Source organism: Ammodytes marinus, assembly GCF_949987685.1.
Source record: "Ammodytes marinus genome assembly, chromosome: 12".
Lineage (NCBI taxonomy): Eukaryota > Metazoa > Chordata > Actinopteri > Uranoscopiformes > Ammodytidae > Ammodytes > Ammodytes marinus.
Window position 1 is genome coordinate 4382105 of NC_137216.1, and position 15339 is coordinate 4397443.

Here is a 15339-nt window from a genome sequence, read left to right on the forward strand (position 1 = left end):
AGTGGGTGTATTGCTGTTGACCAGTGCTCCTGCGTACACAATAGCAAGGCATACAAACCAGGGGAATCTTTCTCAAAGCCATGTAAACAATGGTAATCCCTTTACTATCTTCACTATAATGTTTATATTAAACCACATCTATATTTGAGTTGGTGTGTCCAGTTGAACTAACTGAACTTTGTTGACAGCACCTGCAACAAGGGCCTGTGGAACTGTGAGGATTTAGACTGCCCTGGTACCTGCTCTGTTGTGGGGGGCTCCCACGTCTCCACCTTTGATGATAAAACATATACTTTCCATGGAAAATGCTCTTATGTTCTCTCCAAGGTGAGGCAACTTAAATTAATTCATTAATCTAAAAAAGAAAATACAATTCCTGAACATTTTTAAATTTTATATTTTTGATTTTAGCAAAACACTGGCAAATTCAGTGTCCTTGGTGACCTGGTCAATTGTGAAAAATCTGATGAATTGACTTGCCTGGGTGCAGTCACTGTACTACTGCCTGACCATAAGGTAAAATGACAGTATATCATTTAAAGACATTTCCTTTTTCATATCTGTACGGAAGTTAGAAGATATTTAACCTGAACTTTTTAACAGTCACAGTGTCATTTTTCCCACTTTAGACGATTGTAGTTCAAGCCAGCGGACAGGTTATCTATAACCAAATGATTTCTCACCTGCCTATTTTTGATGGTTAGTGAGTGTTTTTTTATTGTGTTCATTGTACTATGAACTCAAGACATATTTTTACATAAAGTTTACTTAAATTAAAACATCTCATTGTTTAAAAATGGATTTCCCCCTGCAGATAGCGTTGCAGTCTTCAAGCCATCAACTTTCTTCACTATAGTGCAAACAAACTATGGGCTTCGTCTTGAGATTCAGCACACACCCATTATGCAGGTCTACATTATAGCCAATGTTTCAAATAAGGGAAATCTCCAAGGTGTGATTTTAATTCTTACAACTTTTTAACTATAGTTTGAATTATGATGTGATGATTATTGGAGTGAAGTGTAAAGTCAACGTCATTTTCTTCAAACAGGTCTCTGTGGAGATTTTAATGATGTGGAAGCTGATGACTTCAGGACCTCAAATGGATTGATTGAGGGAACGGCTGGGATATTTGCCAACACATGGAAGACCAAAACAAACTGCCCTGATGTGACAAACAATCTTAGGGACCCCTGCATGTTGAGCGTAGACAGGGGTAGGTATCGTAAATCATACTCCATTTATTAATATCGTTCCTAACAACACTATGTCAGTATGAAACATGTTTATTGGTTTTTCTAGAAAACTATGCCAAACACTGGTGCTCCTTGCTGTCAGACCCAAATGGGGTTTTTGCCCAGTGTCATTCTGATATAAACCCTGAAGACTACGAAGCTGTAAGCAGAGTTTGTTCTTCTTCTATAGGCAGTTTAATGAATTTGTGTATTTCTGCATTTTTATTATTTCACTTAACAATGGCACATTTAAACTATTGATATAGCTTTTTCCTGCCTCTTTATGCAGTTTTGCATTTATGACACCTGCGCCTGTGAAAACAGTGAGGAGTGCATGTGTGCAGCCTTATCTTCCTATGCCCACGCATGTGCCGCTGAAGGTGTCTTACTGGAGGGATGGAGGGACACAACGTGTCGTAAGTTACACCCAAACTATCAAATGTGAAATTAATAAAGTCTGTATTTATTTATTTTAATCTTATACTAAGCAAACCTCCTTTCAAAGTGAAATACACGACTGGCTGCCCTCCTACTCTTGTTTATGGCTACCAAATGACAAGCTGTGGTCGCACCTGCCACTCTCTTAGTCAGTCAGACTCAACATGTGAAGTTAAATTTACGCCGCTCGATGGCTGTGGTTGTGCTGACGGAACTTACCTAAATGAGGATGGACAGTGTGTGCCAGCTTCTCATTGCCCCTGTCACGTGAGAGACACCTTGGTGCACCCTGGGCAATCCTGCATGGTTGACGGACAAAATTGGTGAGGATTTCAGTATTTCTAATAAGATAAGAGCATACAAATCTTTCTTCTACAGATTTCTTTTTGGGGATTTCCATGTGTGTACTGGTGAGCTGTCTGTAAAGCTCTCAGGACAGAGAAATGGGATACAATGCAACAAAGGTCTCTGGCAGAAGTTCATTTGGGGATGTTGCAGCTCAAGCCCCGCAGCAGGTTTTGGGTCAGCTTTTTCTGGTGTAGGGTTCATCCAGGACCATATTTAATTAACCTTTAAGTACTGTTTCCAACTGCTGAGTGAGAAGCTGTGTTTAGGCATACAGCAAAATGAGTAACGCACACTCCACAACATTACTGCTAAATAGAGGTTCAAAAAGGAGTATATTTAATGAAAGTAAACATCTGCCAAAAAAACTATTTGTTTGAATTCCAGCTCATGAACAACTTCTGCTTCTTTAGTTTGTTCAGCTAAGCAAATGCAAATAGCTCTTTTGGTAATACAGTATAAAGCAATTATGTTATGGATTTAATGTTCCTATATTTTCGTTGCAATGCTTATTGCATTATTAAAATGCTTATTTTAATGATTTTTAAATTCCCTTTGCACTTTTTTTATTTTAATTTTCATTTAATTACATCAAATAGACCCTTTTGTTTGTATGTTTTTTGTGTCCCCACATCCACTAAACAGTGTATGGTGGATTGGAATCACAAAACTGCAAACAATAATGTGATTGTCTGTTTGCATATGTTATAGACCAGTGACCAGTAAGGTGACAAGTGATTTTTGCTCTCTATGGCCTAACATAGTTTCCAGCTCCCTGCAACTTTATTCTACATTGAAAGAAATACTGATGGATACAAGATTAACTAAAATTACAATCTAAAGCCTATGTGCCAGTTTGGTAACCCTGTCCTAGATTGTTTTTGTTTAAGCAAAGGCATTTGTCGAAAACTTGAAATAATAAACTAGAAAATGCTCCCATTGTCAACATTTATCAACCCTTCTGTCTATGCATTTCAGCGTCTGCCGCAGCGGAAAACTAGACTGTAACGGAAGTCCCCTGACTACATGTAGGTAGAAAGCACTCAGCTCGTCATAGAATTCCTTTCATAGCACAGCAAAGTATTAGCAATATAAGCAGCATACAGTGGTATCCTTTGTAACACACTATTATTGTCATCAGCATGCACCGAGCCAATGGTTTTCTTCAACTGCTCAAGTGCAAAGCCAGGTGACCAGGGATCCGAGTGCCAAAAAAGCTGCAAGACACTGAACACAGAATGCGTAAGATTGAGAATGCTTCATGCCTGTTGAAAGGTATTCTACATACAGTATGTATACTAAACCAAAAGGATGACATGTTAAATGCATTATTGCTGTTTAGATCAATAGTCACTGTACCTCCGGCTGTGTATGTCCTGCGGGCCTGATGTCAGACGATAAAGGAGGCTGTGTTGAGGAAGAGAACTGTCCCTGCGAATATAATGGAGAATATTATAACCCTGGACAGACTACCACTGTGGACTGTAATACCTGGTGAGCCCTTTTATCCTGTCCACACTAATGTAGGGTCAGTTCAGTTTCTTTTAAATTGAGGATATATATATTGACATTACTCTATTTCTTCAAATCAAAGCACTTGCAAAGGCCGAACATGGGACTGTACAAACCGTAACTGCGATGGAACCTGTATCATGTACGGAGAAGGACATTACATCACTTTTGATGAAAAGAAATTCTCTTTTAATGGTGAATGTGGCTACGTCTTCGCTCAGGTACGGCACAAATGTATCCTTAGTCTTTGTTATCTGTCAAATGTCAGTCTTGTAATACTGACGTCAGTTTCTTGCAGGATTACTGTGGAGAAAGTAACAATGGCAGCTTCAGAGTCTTGACTGAGAACATTCCATGTTCATCAACTGAAAGCATCTGCTCCACTAATATAAAGTTCTACTTGGGGGTACATTACATTATGATATGCATGTCACATATTGTTTAAAAAAAACTTGCAAGATTATATATGACCTTGTTTATTTTTCTTTCAGAACCATGAAATTATTCTTTCTGAGGAAAATGTCCATGTTATCAAACAAGACAATGGGCAGGAAATACCCTATAAGATGCACTCTATAGGTCTGTATGTTGTGATTGAGGCCGAGAATGGTGTTGTTCTAATTTGGAATAAGAAGACAACACTCATGATCAAACTCAGTCCCACATTCAAGGTGAGTGAGCAGATATACAGGTGTGTAGGTTAATGTGAATAGGTTTACCACTTGACAAATTAACTAGATCTCATGTAATTACAGGGAAAAGTCTGTGGTCTGTGTGGGAATTTTGATGGGAATATCAAGAACGATTACACCACCAGAAGCAAAGACGTTGTGGTTGAAGCCCATGAGTTTGGAAACAGCTGGAAAGTCTCACCTACTTGCCCTAATGCTGTCGCACCAAAGAATCCCTGCATTCTGTACTCCCACAGGCAGGCATGGGCATTGAAACACTGCAACATTATCAAGAGTGAAGTATTTGAAAAATGCCATTCGAAGGTAAGAAAACTTCCAAGCAATGCCACATGGCATGTAATCGCAAACAAAGTCCTTGTTAGTAATAAACTCTGTATGCAATGACTTTGTATAATTGGCAATCAGAATGTACTCTGTTTTCAATTACAATGATTTTGTTCCAAAAAGGTGGATCCCCAAAACTATCATGATGCCTGTGTGAAAGACACATGTGCCTGCAATACAGGAGGAGATTGTGACTGTTTCTGCTCGGCTGTAGCCGCCTACGCAGCAGCCTGTAATAAGGCTGGATCCTGTGTGAAATGGAGATCTCCCTCAGTCTGCCGTGAGTGTTTTACTTGTGTTTGTGCGAGGAGATAAAAAAAAATACAATGTCATTATCACCTTTCCTATGAAATGTGAAAAATGTACTTCTACTCATTTGTTATGAAAATTGTATACATGATTTAGTAATTTTGTTTTTTGTATCTTATGTTATTTTCCTGTTTCATTAGCTGTATTCTGTAGTTTTTACGACCGTGATGGACCATGTGAATGGCACTATGAGCCATGTGGAAAACCATGCATGAAGACTTGCAGGAATCCCTCGGGAAAGTGCTACAGTCAGCAAATTCCAGCATTAGAAGGTATAAATTACATGAAAGTTATGTTGTATGTACTTTAAGTGTTATAAATATTCAGGTAGAGTTGAGTCACCATGCAATGCTTTCTCTTTAAGCCCAATGGTCAAGCATAATTGTGCTTACTGTCATTTAATTTACTTTTACCTTGTTCACTTTCGCCATTCAGAGATTCACATGTGGTTTAGGCTAGACTTTATGTCTGTACTTATTTGGTTTGTAACTTACAGCAACATTTATCTTTTCAAGGCTGCTATCCAAGATGTCCACCTGAACGACCTTATATGGAAGACAGTACTATGAAGTGTGTGTCACAGATTGAATGTGGATGCTATGATGACGAAGGGAAGCATTATCAAGAAGGGGAAGACATGCCTTCAAATGAAAACTGTTACAATTGGTAGGAAACTTCCAATCTTACTTATTCTACACTTGGTGTAAAAGTTAACGGTTACGTAGAATACAAATATTATCTCAATAAAATGAAGTTATATTATAACGGGATTTGCATCATTAGCCGGCCTAATCATATTCATAAAGTTCAAGGTGCTACGAGGAACTTTGAAATATTTCTGAAACAGTCTTATTTTTCCTCGGATGATCATGAATTACATGTACAGCAAATGACACCATCAGTGCAATACCATATTATTTTTGCTCTCATGATCACATATCGCTAGTGAAAAGAATGTTGAATAAAAGTAGAAAAGGGGGTGGAACATGAATACAAGTGGTTTATGTAGGGGTGTCTTTTACAAATCTTGTGGCCAAAATGTTATGGAACACAAGTGCGCAGAGCTCTCAACTCATCTTTATCTTCACAACTTGCACTGCGTTTCTCCTCCAATTATGGTGTAGTTGTGAAGATATCTTACGGGCAAAGTCAAGAACATAACTTGACCCGCCCCAACATAAAAAATTGTACATTATTTGATCAAACACTGTATTTAAAATGTCCGTCTTTCACTTACCTTTTAGTAAATGTTCTTCAACAAACGTGGAGTGCAGCTACAATGCCCATGGTGAGTTTTTTTTTCTGAATAATCCTGTGTTTGATTTATGTTAGTTAAACCATCAATCTGTATTTTTGATCGTTTTCTCAGTGACAAACTGTTGAAAAACTAAGAATCGTGCATTAAGATATTCTTTTTTCTGCAGATTGCAAATGTTTACATAATGGTCATGTATACGAATATGGAGAAACAGTCTATACGACTCATGATGGGGATGGAACCTGTATAGATGCTGATTGTGGAAAGGATGGAATTATTAATAGAATCACCTATGATTGTTATACACCAACAACCCAGACATCACCAACAACTACCCAGAATCCAACACACTCATCAACCACACCCTTTACTTTTACAACAAGTGGTAAGAGACTTATAATGCAGACCTGAGGTTTGGAAGATTTCTTATTGGTTTGATATAACCTGATAATAATCTGATAATTTTATTTTTCTTAATAATCATAGAAACAACAACAACAAGAACCACAGAAAAACAGAGCACCACCACAGCTATTGAAACAACAACAGTCACACGAACACCCACCACAACAATGCCAACCTCTGACTGTGTTGTATGTCATTGGACAGATTGGCTGAGCAAGCATTTTCCTACCATAACATCAAATGGTGGAGATTATGAACCCATTGAAAACTTCAGTGTTTGCCAAAATCCTACGGAAATAGAGTGTAGATCAACAAAGTTCAAGAATATATCTTTGAATGACTTAGGTCAAATACAGACTTGCAACCTAATGGATGGACTGATCTGTCATAACAAAGACCAAAGTTACCCTCCTTATTGTCTTGACTATGAAATACGAATCAAATGCTGCATGGTTACCCCTTGTACACCATCAACACCAAGCTCCACTACAGCCACTACTACAACATCTGCCACTACCACAGGAACACCAGAGACAAACCCAACCACTGAAGAATCCATCAAGACCACAACAACAACAACCACCACAGAAAATCCCACAACAACAGTCACAGAAAAGCCCATTACCTCAGGAACAACAGTCAAACCCAGCACCACTACAACGCTCGAATCTACAACAGTTAAAGAGATGTCTACCACTGTCACCACAACCACAGAAATACCCCCCACAACAACAGAAAACACAATAGAATCCACCACTTCAGCAACAACAGGAATGGAAACAACAACAACAGGAAAGACAACTACTACTGCTGTTACAACAACTACAATACCCATCACAACAGCAACCCCTGAGGTTGTTACAAATACAGTGGCCACAACAGCTGTGCCAACAGGATCCCATGTATTGAGTACTACAACAACAACAACCACCACAGAAAACCCCACAACAACATTCCGTGAATCCACAACAGTCACAGAAAAGCCCAGTACCTCAGCAACAACATTCACACCCAGCACCACAACAACTCTGGAATCTACAACAGTTACAGAGACGTCTACCACTGTCACCGCAACCAGAGCAATACCCCCCACAACAACAACAACAACAACAACAACAACAACAACCACCACAGAAAGACCCACAACAACAACAACCACCACCACAGAAAACCCCACAACAACAGTCCCTGAATCCACAACAGTCACAGAGAAACCCAGTACCACAGAAACAACCACAGAAAAGCCCAGTACCTCAGGAACAACAGTCGAACCCAGCACCACCACAACTCTCAAATCTACAACAGTTGAAGAGACGTCTACCACTGTCACCACAACCACAGAAATACCCCCCACAACAACAACGACAACAGCACCACTAACAACAACAACAACACCTTGTGGCTACGTTGTTTGTCAGTGGACAGATTGGTTGAGCAAGCATTATCCTACCGTGACGTCAGATGGTGGAGATTATGAACCCATTGAAAACTTTAGTGTTTGCCAAAATCCTACGGAAATAGAGTGTAGAGCAACACAGTACAAGAATATATCTTTGAATTACTTAGGTCAAATACAGACTTGCAACCTAATGGATGGACTGATCTGTCATAACAAAGACCAAAGTGACCCTCCTGTTTGTCTTGACTATGAAATACGAATCAAATGCTGCATGGTTACCCCTTGTACACCATCAACACCAAGCTCCAATACAGCCACTACTACAACATCTGCCACTACCACAGGAACACCAGAGACAAACCCAACCACTGAAGGATCCATCAAGACCACAACAACAACAACCACCACAGAAAATCCCACAACAACAGTCACAGAAAAGCCCAGTACCTCAGGAACAACAGTCAAACCCAGCACCACCACAACTCTCGAATCTACAACAGTTAAAGAGACGTCTACCACTGTCACCACAACCACAGAAATACCCCCCACAACAACAGAAAACACAATAGAATCCACCACTTCAGCAACAACAGGAATGGAAACAACAACAACAGGAAATACAACTACTACTGCTGTTACAACAACTACAATACCCATCACAACAGCAACCCCTGAGGTTGTTACAAATACAGTGGCCACAACAGCTGTGCCAACAGGATCCCATGTATTGAATACTACAACAACAACAACCACCACAGAAAACCCCACAACAACATTCCGTGAATCCACAACAGTCACAGAAAAGCCCAGTACCTCAGCAACAACATTCACACCCAGCACCACCACAACTCTGGAATCTACAACAGTCACAGAGATGTCTACCACTGTCACCGCAACCAGAGCAATACCCCCCACAACAACAACAACAACAACCACCACAGAAAAACCCACAACAACAACAACCACCGCCACAACAGAAAACTCCACAACAACAGTCCCTGAATCCACAACAGTCACAGAGAAACCCAGTACCACAGAAACAACCACAGAAAAGCCCAGTACCTCAGGAACAACAGTCGAACCCAGCACCACCACAACTCTCAAATCTACAACATTTGAAGAGACGTCTACCACTGTCACCACAACCACAGAAATACCCCCCACAACAACAACAACAACAACAACAACAACAACAACAACAACAACAACGACAACAGCACCACCACCAACAACAACAACACCTTGTGGCTACGCTGTTTGTCAGTGGACAGATTGGTTGAGCAAGCATTATCCTACCGTGACGTCAGATGGTGGAGATTATGAACCCATTGAAAACTTTAGTGTTTGCCAAAATCCTACGGAAATAGAATGTAGAGCAACACAGTACAAGAATATATCTTTGAATGACTTAGGTCAAATACAGACTTGCAACCTAATGGATGGACTGATCTGTCATAACAAAGACCAAAGTGACCCTCCTGTTTGTCTTGACTATGAAATACGAATCAAATGCTGCATGGTTACCCCTTGTACACCATCAACACCAAGCCCCACTACAGCCACTACTACAACATCTGCCACTACCACAGGAACACCAGAGACAAACCCAACCACTGAAGAATCCATCAAGACCACAACAACAACAACCACCACAGAAAACCCCACAACAACAGTCACAGAAAAGCCCAGTACCTCAGGAACAACAGTCGAACCCAGCACCACCACAACTCTCGAATCTACAACAATCACAAAGACGTCTACCACTGTCACCACAACCACAGAAATACCCCCCACAATAACAACAACCACAGAAAACCCCACAACAACACAAACAACAACAACAACCACCACCACAGAAAACCCCACAACAACAGTCCCTGAATCCACAACAGACACAGAGAGTTCTACCACTGTCACCACAACCACAGAAAAACCGACAGCAACCTCAACAACCACAGAAAAACCCACAACAACAGTTGCTGAATCCACAACAATCCTGGAACCCAGTACCACAACAACAACCACAGGAGAATCCACAACAACAACCACAGTTAAGCCCACCACATTGGTGACAACAGAAAAGGCAACCACAAAGGGGACAACAATGGAAACTGTTTCGACTGCAACACCTTCAACTCTTCAGTCTTCAACACCAAGTGGAACAACCTTATGTTTCTGCAAGTACATGGAAGAAATGTTTCCTCCAGGTAAGCAATGGACAATTAGACATGTCCTTACAATGCAACCGAACATTGTAAGGTCTTTATGCTCAGAGATCAAATCTTGATTCCTTTTGCTTCCATTCCTTTTGAAATCCTTTTGGAAATATTGTTGCAAATTGATATGTATATGGCTTCTGAAAAGTACATGCTGTGGCCAAAGAATGTGGCATATTGAACATATTTATCCACAAAATATTTATGATATTGTATGGTCAATGTAGGTCTGATCCCGACTTTGACTTTACATTTAAGTCCATTTAGAAAATAATGTGTGGCGACTTAACCTGGTAACCCTGGCTTTTGTTTTGTTTTTCATTTATTCACTTGTATCTATTTGCCTTGGTTTCATTTTCATATAGGTACTTTCATGTACAATAAGACTGATGGATCAGGCTGGTGTTTCACTGCATATTGCAATTTGACATGCAGTGTTGAGAAGTTGGCTAGACCATGTCAGTCTACTTCTCCAACAACTCCTGCCTCCACTCCTGCCTCCACCACAACTGGCTCTGGCTCAACAACCCAAATTGACGCAACAACAGCTACTACCACAAAGAAGCCCCACAAAGACTGCTCATATCTCACACCACCTAGAGAGGTATTTGACTTTCTTCTTTTTTGTACATAAAAATGTACTAGGAACAGATCACCTTAAATGAAGTATCCTGCCATTATGTCCTGCCCACTAAAGACCCACTGGATTTTAATCGAACTGTTTTTGTTTCCATGCTTTCATGATTTACTTAAAGCTTTATAGATAACTAACAATACATTTATACTATGTTAACATATCACTTATTAATCATCTACAAATATATACTACTGTTTTGTAAATAAGTGGGTTATCATTATCTAATGACTTATATATTACTTATACATGAATGAAAGGCAGAGATATTCCTACATAAACAAAGGAATAAACAAGAAATAACGCCATAAATAAATTATTTTACAGGGAAGTAATAACATTTCTAAGTGTATCTACAGATAATCTCAAAATCACAACTATTAAAGCATTTCAAATCCTATATCAGATTTATAATACAAACCTGAGCCCCATACTGTATTTCAACTTAACCTTCTATTGAAGTACATGTTTTCATGTTTCCTGAATTATAGGTATACTGTATGTTGTCCATATGTGCTCATAGAGCTCAATCATAATATTTAATTGACTTGTAGTAAACCACCTAAAGCACTACCTTTCCCTTGATAGGAAGGTGAGTCCTGGAGTCCAGACAAGTGCATCACATCGACATGTGAGAATGGAAAAGAATCAAGAGAATATGTGTCATGTGAGCCAGTCACCATGCCTGTATGTGAAAATAAGCAAAGACCAACTAAGGTTTATGATCAAGGTGGCTGTTGTTTCACTTATGAATGCAAATGTAAGTAAAATCAAATTAGAATAACACATTCACGCAACACCTGAAGACTGCTTCACATGAAGGCAAACTGCAATATATAGCCTAGAATTATTTCTTGATGTAACACTCAATGTAATCTCAATGTCATATTTGCAGGTGTTTGCTCTGGCTGGGGAGATCCTCATTACTTGACATTTGATGGCAAATATTACAGCTTCCAAGAAAACTGCACCTATGTCCTGGTCAAAGAGATCATTCCTCGACACAATTTTAAGATTATCATTGACAATGAAAATTGTGCTGCCACTGGAAAGGTGACCTGTGCAAAAGCCTTGATTGTGTATTACAAAGACTACGAAGTTATTCTTACACAGGACAGAGTCCCCATAACCGTGAACAAGGTAATTTTTGCCATGACAAAGTGCCTAAACTGCCTACATTTGATTTATTTCACTTGATATATACTTAAATGATATTTTGATAAAGATGATGAACAATATTTCACCTAAAACAATGCTGGAAATGTTTAGGTTTACATCAACAGCAAGCATGTATCGCTGACCTACTCTAATAAGGACTTCACCATAACAAACCGAGGCATCTGGCTGATTATGACGATCCCAGAAATCCATGCAGTTGTGTCCTTCGGAGGGATGTTATTCAGCGTTGAATTGCCATTTTCCCTTTTCCACAGCAATACAGAGGGACACTGTGGTAAGATGATAATCAATTTGATGTTTGAATAAACGTGATTAATAGCAGATAAGGCTGCATGTGATGTTCATAGATGAAGATAAATAAAATGTGGTAAGACATGGGTTGTAATATCTGTCATTTTTAATATTCACTTTCCCTTCCAGGTTACTGTGACAATAACAGCAAAAATGACTGCAGATTACCAAATGGCGAGATTCATCCCTCATGCACTGAGATGGGACATTATTGGTTGGTAAATGATAAGAAAAAGCCATATTGTGGGACGGCGAAACCCACTCCGACACCAACAAGTCCAACACCTTCACAACATCCCTGCAACACTGAATTTTGTGAAATTATAAAGAGCAAGTAAGAATTTAAGAATAAACATGACCACAATATGTCATTTTCTGCAATATAATTTGGATTAACAGCTTTCCTATTGATATGTACATCAAGGGCTTTTGAGGAATGCCACAAAGAGATCGACCCAGAACCCTTTTATGAGGCCTGTAAATTTGATATTTGCCACATGTCAAATGCCACCACTGGTTGTACCAGTCTGGAGGCATACGCTCTGACGTGTGCAGAATCATCTATCTGTGTAACCTGGAGGAATTCTACAAAGGGAGAGTGTGGTAGGAGGGTTTTGTTTTTGTAGAAAAAAAACTGTTATTTTTTAGATGTCCACATTACTCTTTTTCAGATTATTGGTGTTTAAATCCACTTTTTCTTATTGTAGAATATGAATGTCCAGAAGATAAAGTGTACCAGCCTTGTGGAAAACCTGTTGCACCAACTTGCAATTCAAGGTAATCGCTGTTCCTATTAACAATTTCCTAAATGAAATGATGTCAGCAGCTTGTAAGACAAAAAGAGGATAAACCATGCTAGCAGCTCAGAGAAGCTTTTCTAAGGCTGCATGGTTGAGCTAGAGGGAAATTCAAAAGATAACCAAAGTAATTAGGAGCCAACTGTGGGTAACATGAATGTCAAAATGAGATGTTTATCAATCAAATAGGTATTGTGATATATCACCTTGGACGAGCAGACCAACAATGCGATGTCTAGAATCAGGCTAGCATGGCTTTGAAATACAATACTTGTCTGCATTGTATTGTACGTGTAGTTCATAATTTTATTATATCTGAAATAATTGTTGTGGTAGCTTGAGATTGGAGCCAAAAGCAGAACAGAACCCATGTAGTCAGTTAGAACAAAGTTTATTTGAGGCAGGACACAGGACGGCCGAATGGCGTGGCGAGCAGAGGCAAGTGGATATCCGGAAAACCCGCAGGCAGGCGAGCAGGTACGGTGAACAGCGGAGGCAACTGGCACGGAAGAGAAGAGGAGCAGAGTTAGAACAAACTCCAACTGGAGGCAGAAAGAAAACAACAAACAAGATATCCTGGTCTCGGGTAGTTACCGCTCTGGTACATAGTATACTCTGGCGCTGAACGACAGGAGTCCACAGGCTTAAGTATCGAGGTCTAATTATCCAACGATCCACACCTGGAGCAGTCTGCCCAGGAGTGCCGCCACGCCCACATGCCAACAGGGAGGTAGACACATGGAACACAAAGAGGAGAGACAGACAAGGGAAAACACACATAGGAGAAGGAGAGACTGCCGAACCGTGAGTCATGACAATAATTGTGAAATGGTCAAATGAATGTGTCTATGTGTGTATATTGTCTTCATATGTAGATATGATGAAAATGATGTACGACAATGCCAGGGAGAAAATGCCAAGAACAACGAAGTTTGTAGCAAATTCTCAGAGGGATGTTACTGCCCAGAGGGGATGATTTTGTTCAGTCCAAAGTCCGACGTCTGTGTCTCCGCCTGTAAGTACATTTTCTGATGTGAAGAAAATCCTAACCCTAACTGTTGTGAAGAAAATCCATATTTCTTGGGATTGGATTGCTGCAAAGTTAAACTTATTGTTTTGTATTGTTTAAGGCTGCACTGGACCTGACGGCCAACCTAAACAGGTAAATTCTTCAATGCATGACAAATTATTATTATCACTGTGGATTCATTGCTGTTACAACATACTCGGTACATCATTCCTGCTCATACAGATAGGTGACACTTGGGAGGGTGACTGTCAGCAGTGTTCTTGTGATGAGGAAACTCTGAGTGTTCAGTGTGAGCCTATTGCATGTCCCACACAAGAAGCAGTAACCTGTAATGAGGAAGGTATGGTGTTGGTTAACCGCACACAGAACTGCTGTGAGAGACAGACATGTGGTAAGTGATTCAAATAACACACATACGTACATCTGCCGAAATAATGTTTTAACAGACAGGTATTATTGCACACACAAAGCTCAGTTCACTCATCATGACGATAACTACTCATCTTGTGAAAACAGCAAATCAAATACACCAGGCACACCTAAAACTAGCACAGTTTAATACAACTGTAGTGTGTGGTGCTACCCCTGGTAATAATAGCAACTGTCAACTGATTAACCCAATAGAATTCAACAGCACTAGGAGCTTCAGCCTGTAACATGATTATACCGTTGTAAAAACACTTCTCTAAAACAGTTTCAACAAAAAATGAACATGCATTAGTTTAAGTTAGGTGTACCGTCCCTAATAAACTGGGACCTGAGTGTAACCTGGAGATGTTATCCCTGATTGGGGTTTTACAATTTTAACAGAAGGACTTATGGAAAGTATTTCATTTAGATATGCATGACAGTTTATAGAATAGGCACACATACACCAGATGTGCATATTTGGAAGTAAAAACATTATTTACATCACTGCAGTTTTCATTGGTCATTAGTTTAGTACTGATGTATAAGCAGCAACACACAGCTCTGGTTTAACACTGCAACAAAGTAAGAAGCTACATTTGCACTAAAATAAAATGAAAATCAGAAATACATACATGCTTCTTATATTAAATAACAGCAGTGTCACAATTGGAGGATAAAAACGTTTATCTCTCTATCTAAAAAAAATCAACACAACACTGTACAAAGTAAAAGATAATTAGAAAGTGCGGTGTCAATATTCTTTCAATCGAACATGTAAAAATACTTATTATTATTTATTATAATTATTTAAAGAGTTGTTTTTATTGTACAGTATATCAAACGTGTCAGTATCAGCTATTGTCT

General features: G+C 39.4%; 1 protein-coding gene across 1 annotated transcript in view; it reads left to right on the forward strand.

Annotated features, from left to right (window-relative positions):
* LOC307258444 (mucin-2-like) overlaps positions 1-15339 on the forward strand; it is a gene marked incomplete at both ends in the record, with an annotated part of 65358 nt that overhangs the window by 46485 nt on the left and 3534 nt on the right. Inside the window, 32 exons of the mRNA XM_080037973.1 lie at positions 189-327; positions 412-516; positions 630-699; positions 815-952; positions 1052-1216; positions 1303-1397; positions 1525-1651; positions 1741-1996; positions 2997-3046; positions 3160-3260; positions 3361-3512; positions 3613-3751; positions 3829-3936; positions 4022-4201; positions 4286-4525; positions 4670-4826; positions 4996-5127; positions 5371-5521; positions 6100-6143; positions 6280-6498; positions 8931-9042; positions 9466-9923; positions 10499-10737; positions 11356-11527; positions 11663-11907; positions 12037-12220; positions 12367-12451; positions 12662-12840; positions 12945-13014; positions 13910-14049; positions 14165-14196; positions 14287-14455. Of these exons, the coding sequence (XP_079894099.1) occupies positions 189-327; positions 412-516; positions 630-699; positions 815-952; positions 1052-1216; positions 1303-1397; positions 1525-1651; positions 1741-1996; positions 2997-3046; positions 3160-3260; positions 3361-3512; positions 3613-3751; positions 3829-3936; positions 4022-4201; positions 4286-4525; positions 4670-4826; positions 4996-5127; positions 5371-5521; positions 6100-6143; positions 6280-6498; positions 8931-9042; positions 9466-9923; positions 10499-10737; positions 11356-11527; positions 11663-11907; positions 12037-12220; positions 12367-12451; positions 12662-12840; positions 12945-13014; positions 13910-14049; positions 14165-14196; positions 14287-14455 (4853 nt within the window). The remainder of the gene's footprint in view (positions 1-188; positions 328-411; positions 517-629; positions 700-814; positions 953-1051; positions 1217-1302; positions 1398-1524; positions 1652-1740; positions 1997-2996; positions 3047-3159; positions 3261-3360; positions 3513-3612; positions 3752-3828; positions 3937-4021; positions 4202-4285; positions 4526-4669; positions 4827-4995; positions 5128-5370; positions 5522-6099; positions 6144-6279; positions 6499-8930; positions 9043-9465; positions 9924-10498; positions 10738-11355; positions 11528-11662; positions 11908-12036; positions 12221-12366; positions 12452-12661; positions 12841-12944; positions 13015-13909; positions 14050-14164; positions 14197-14286; positions 14456-15339) is intronic.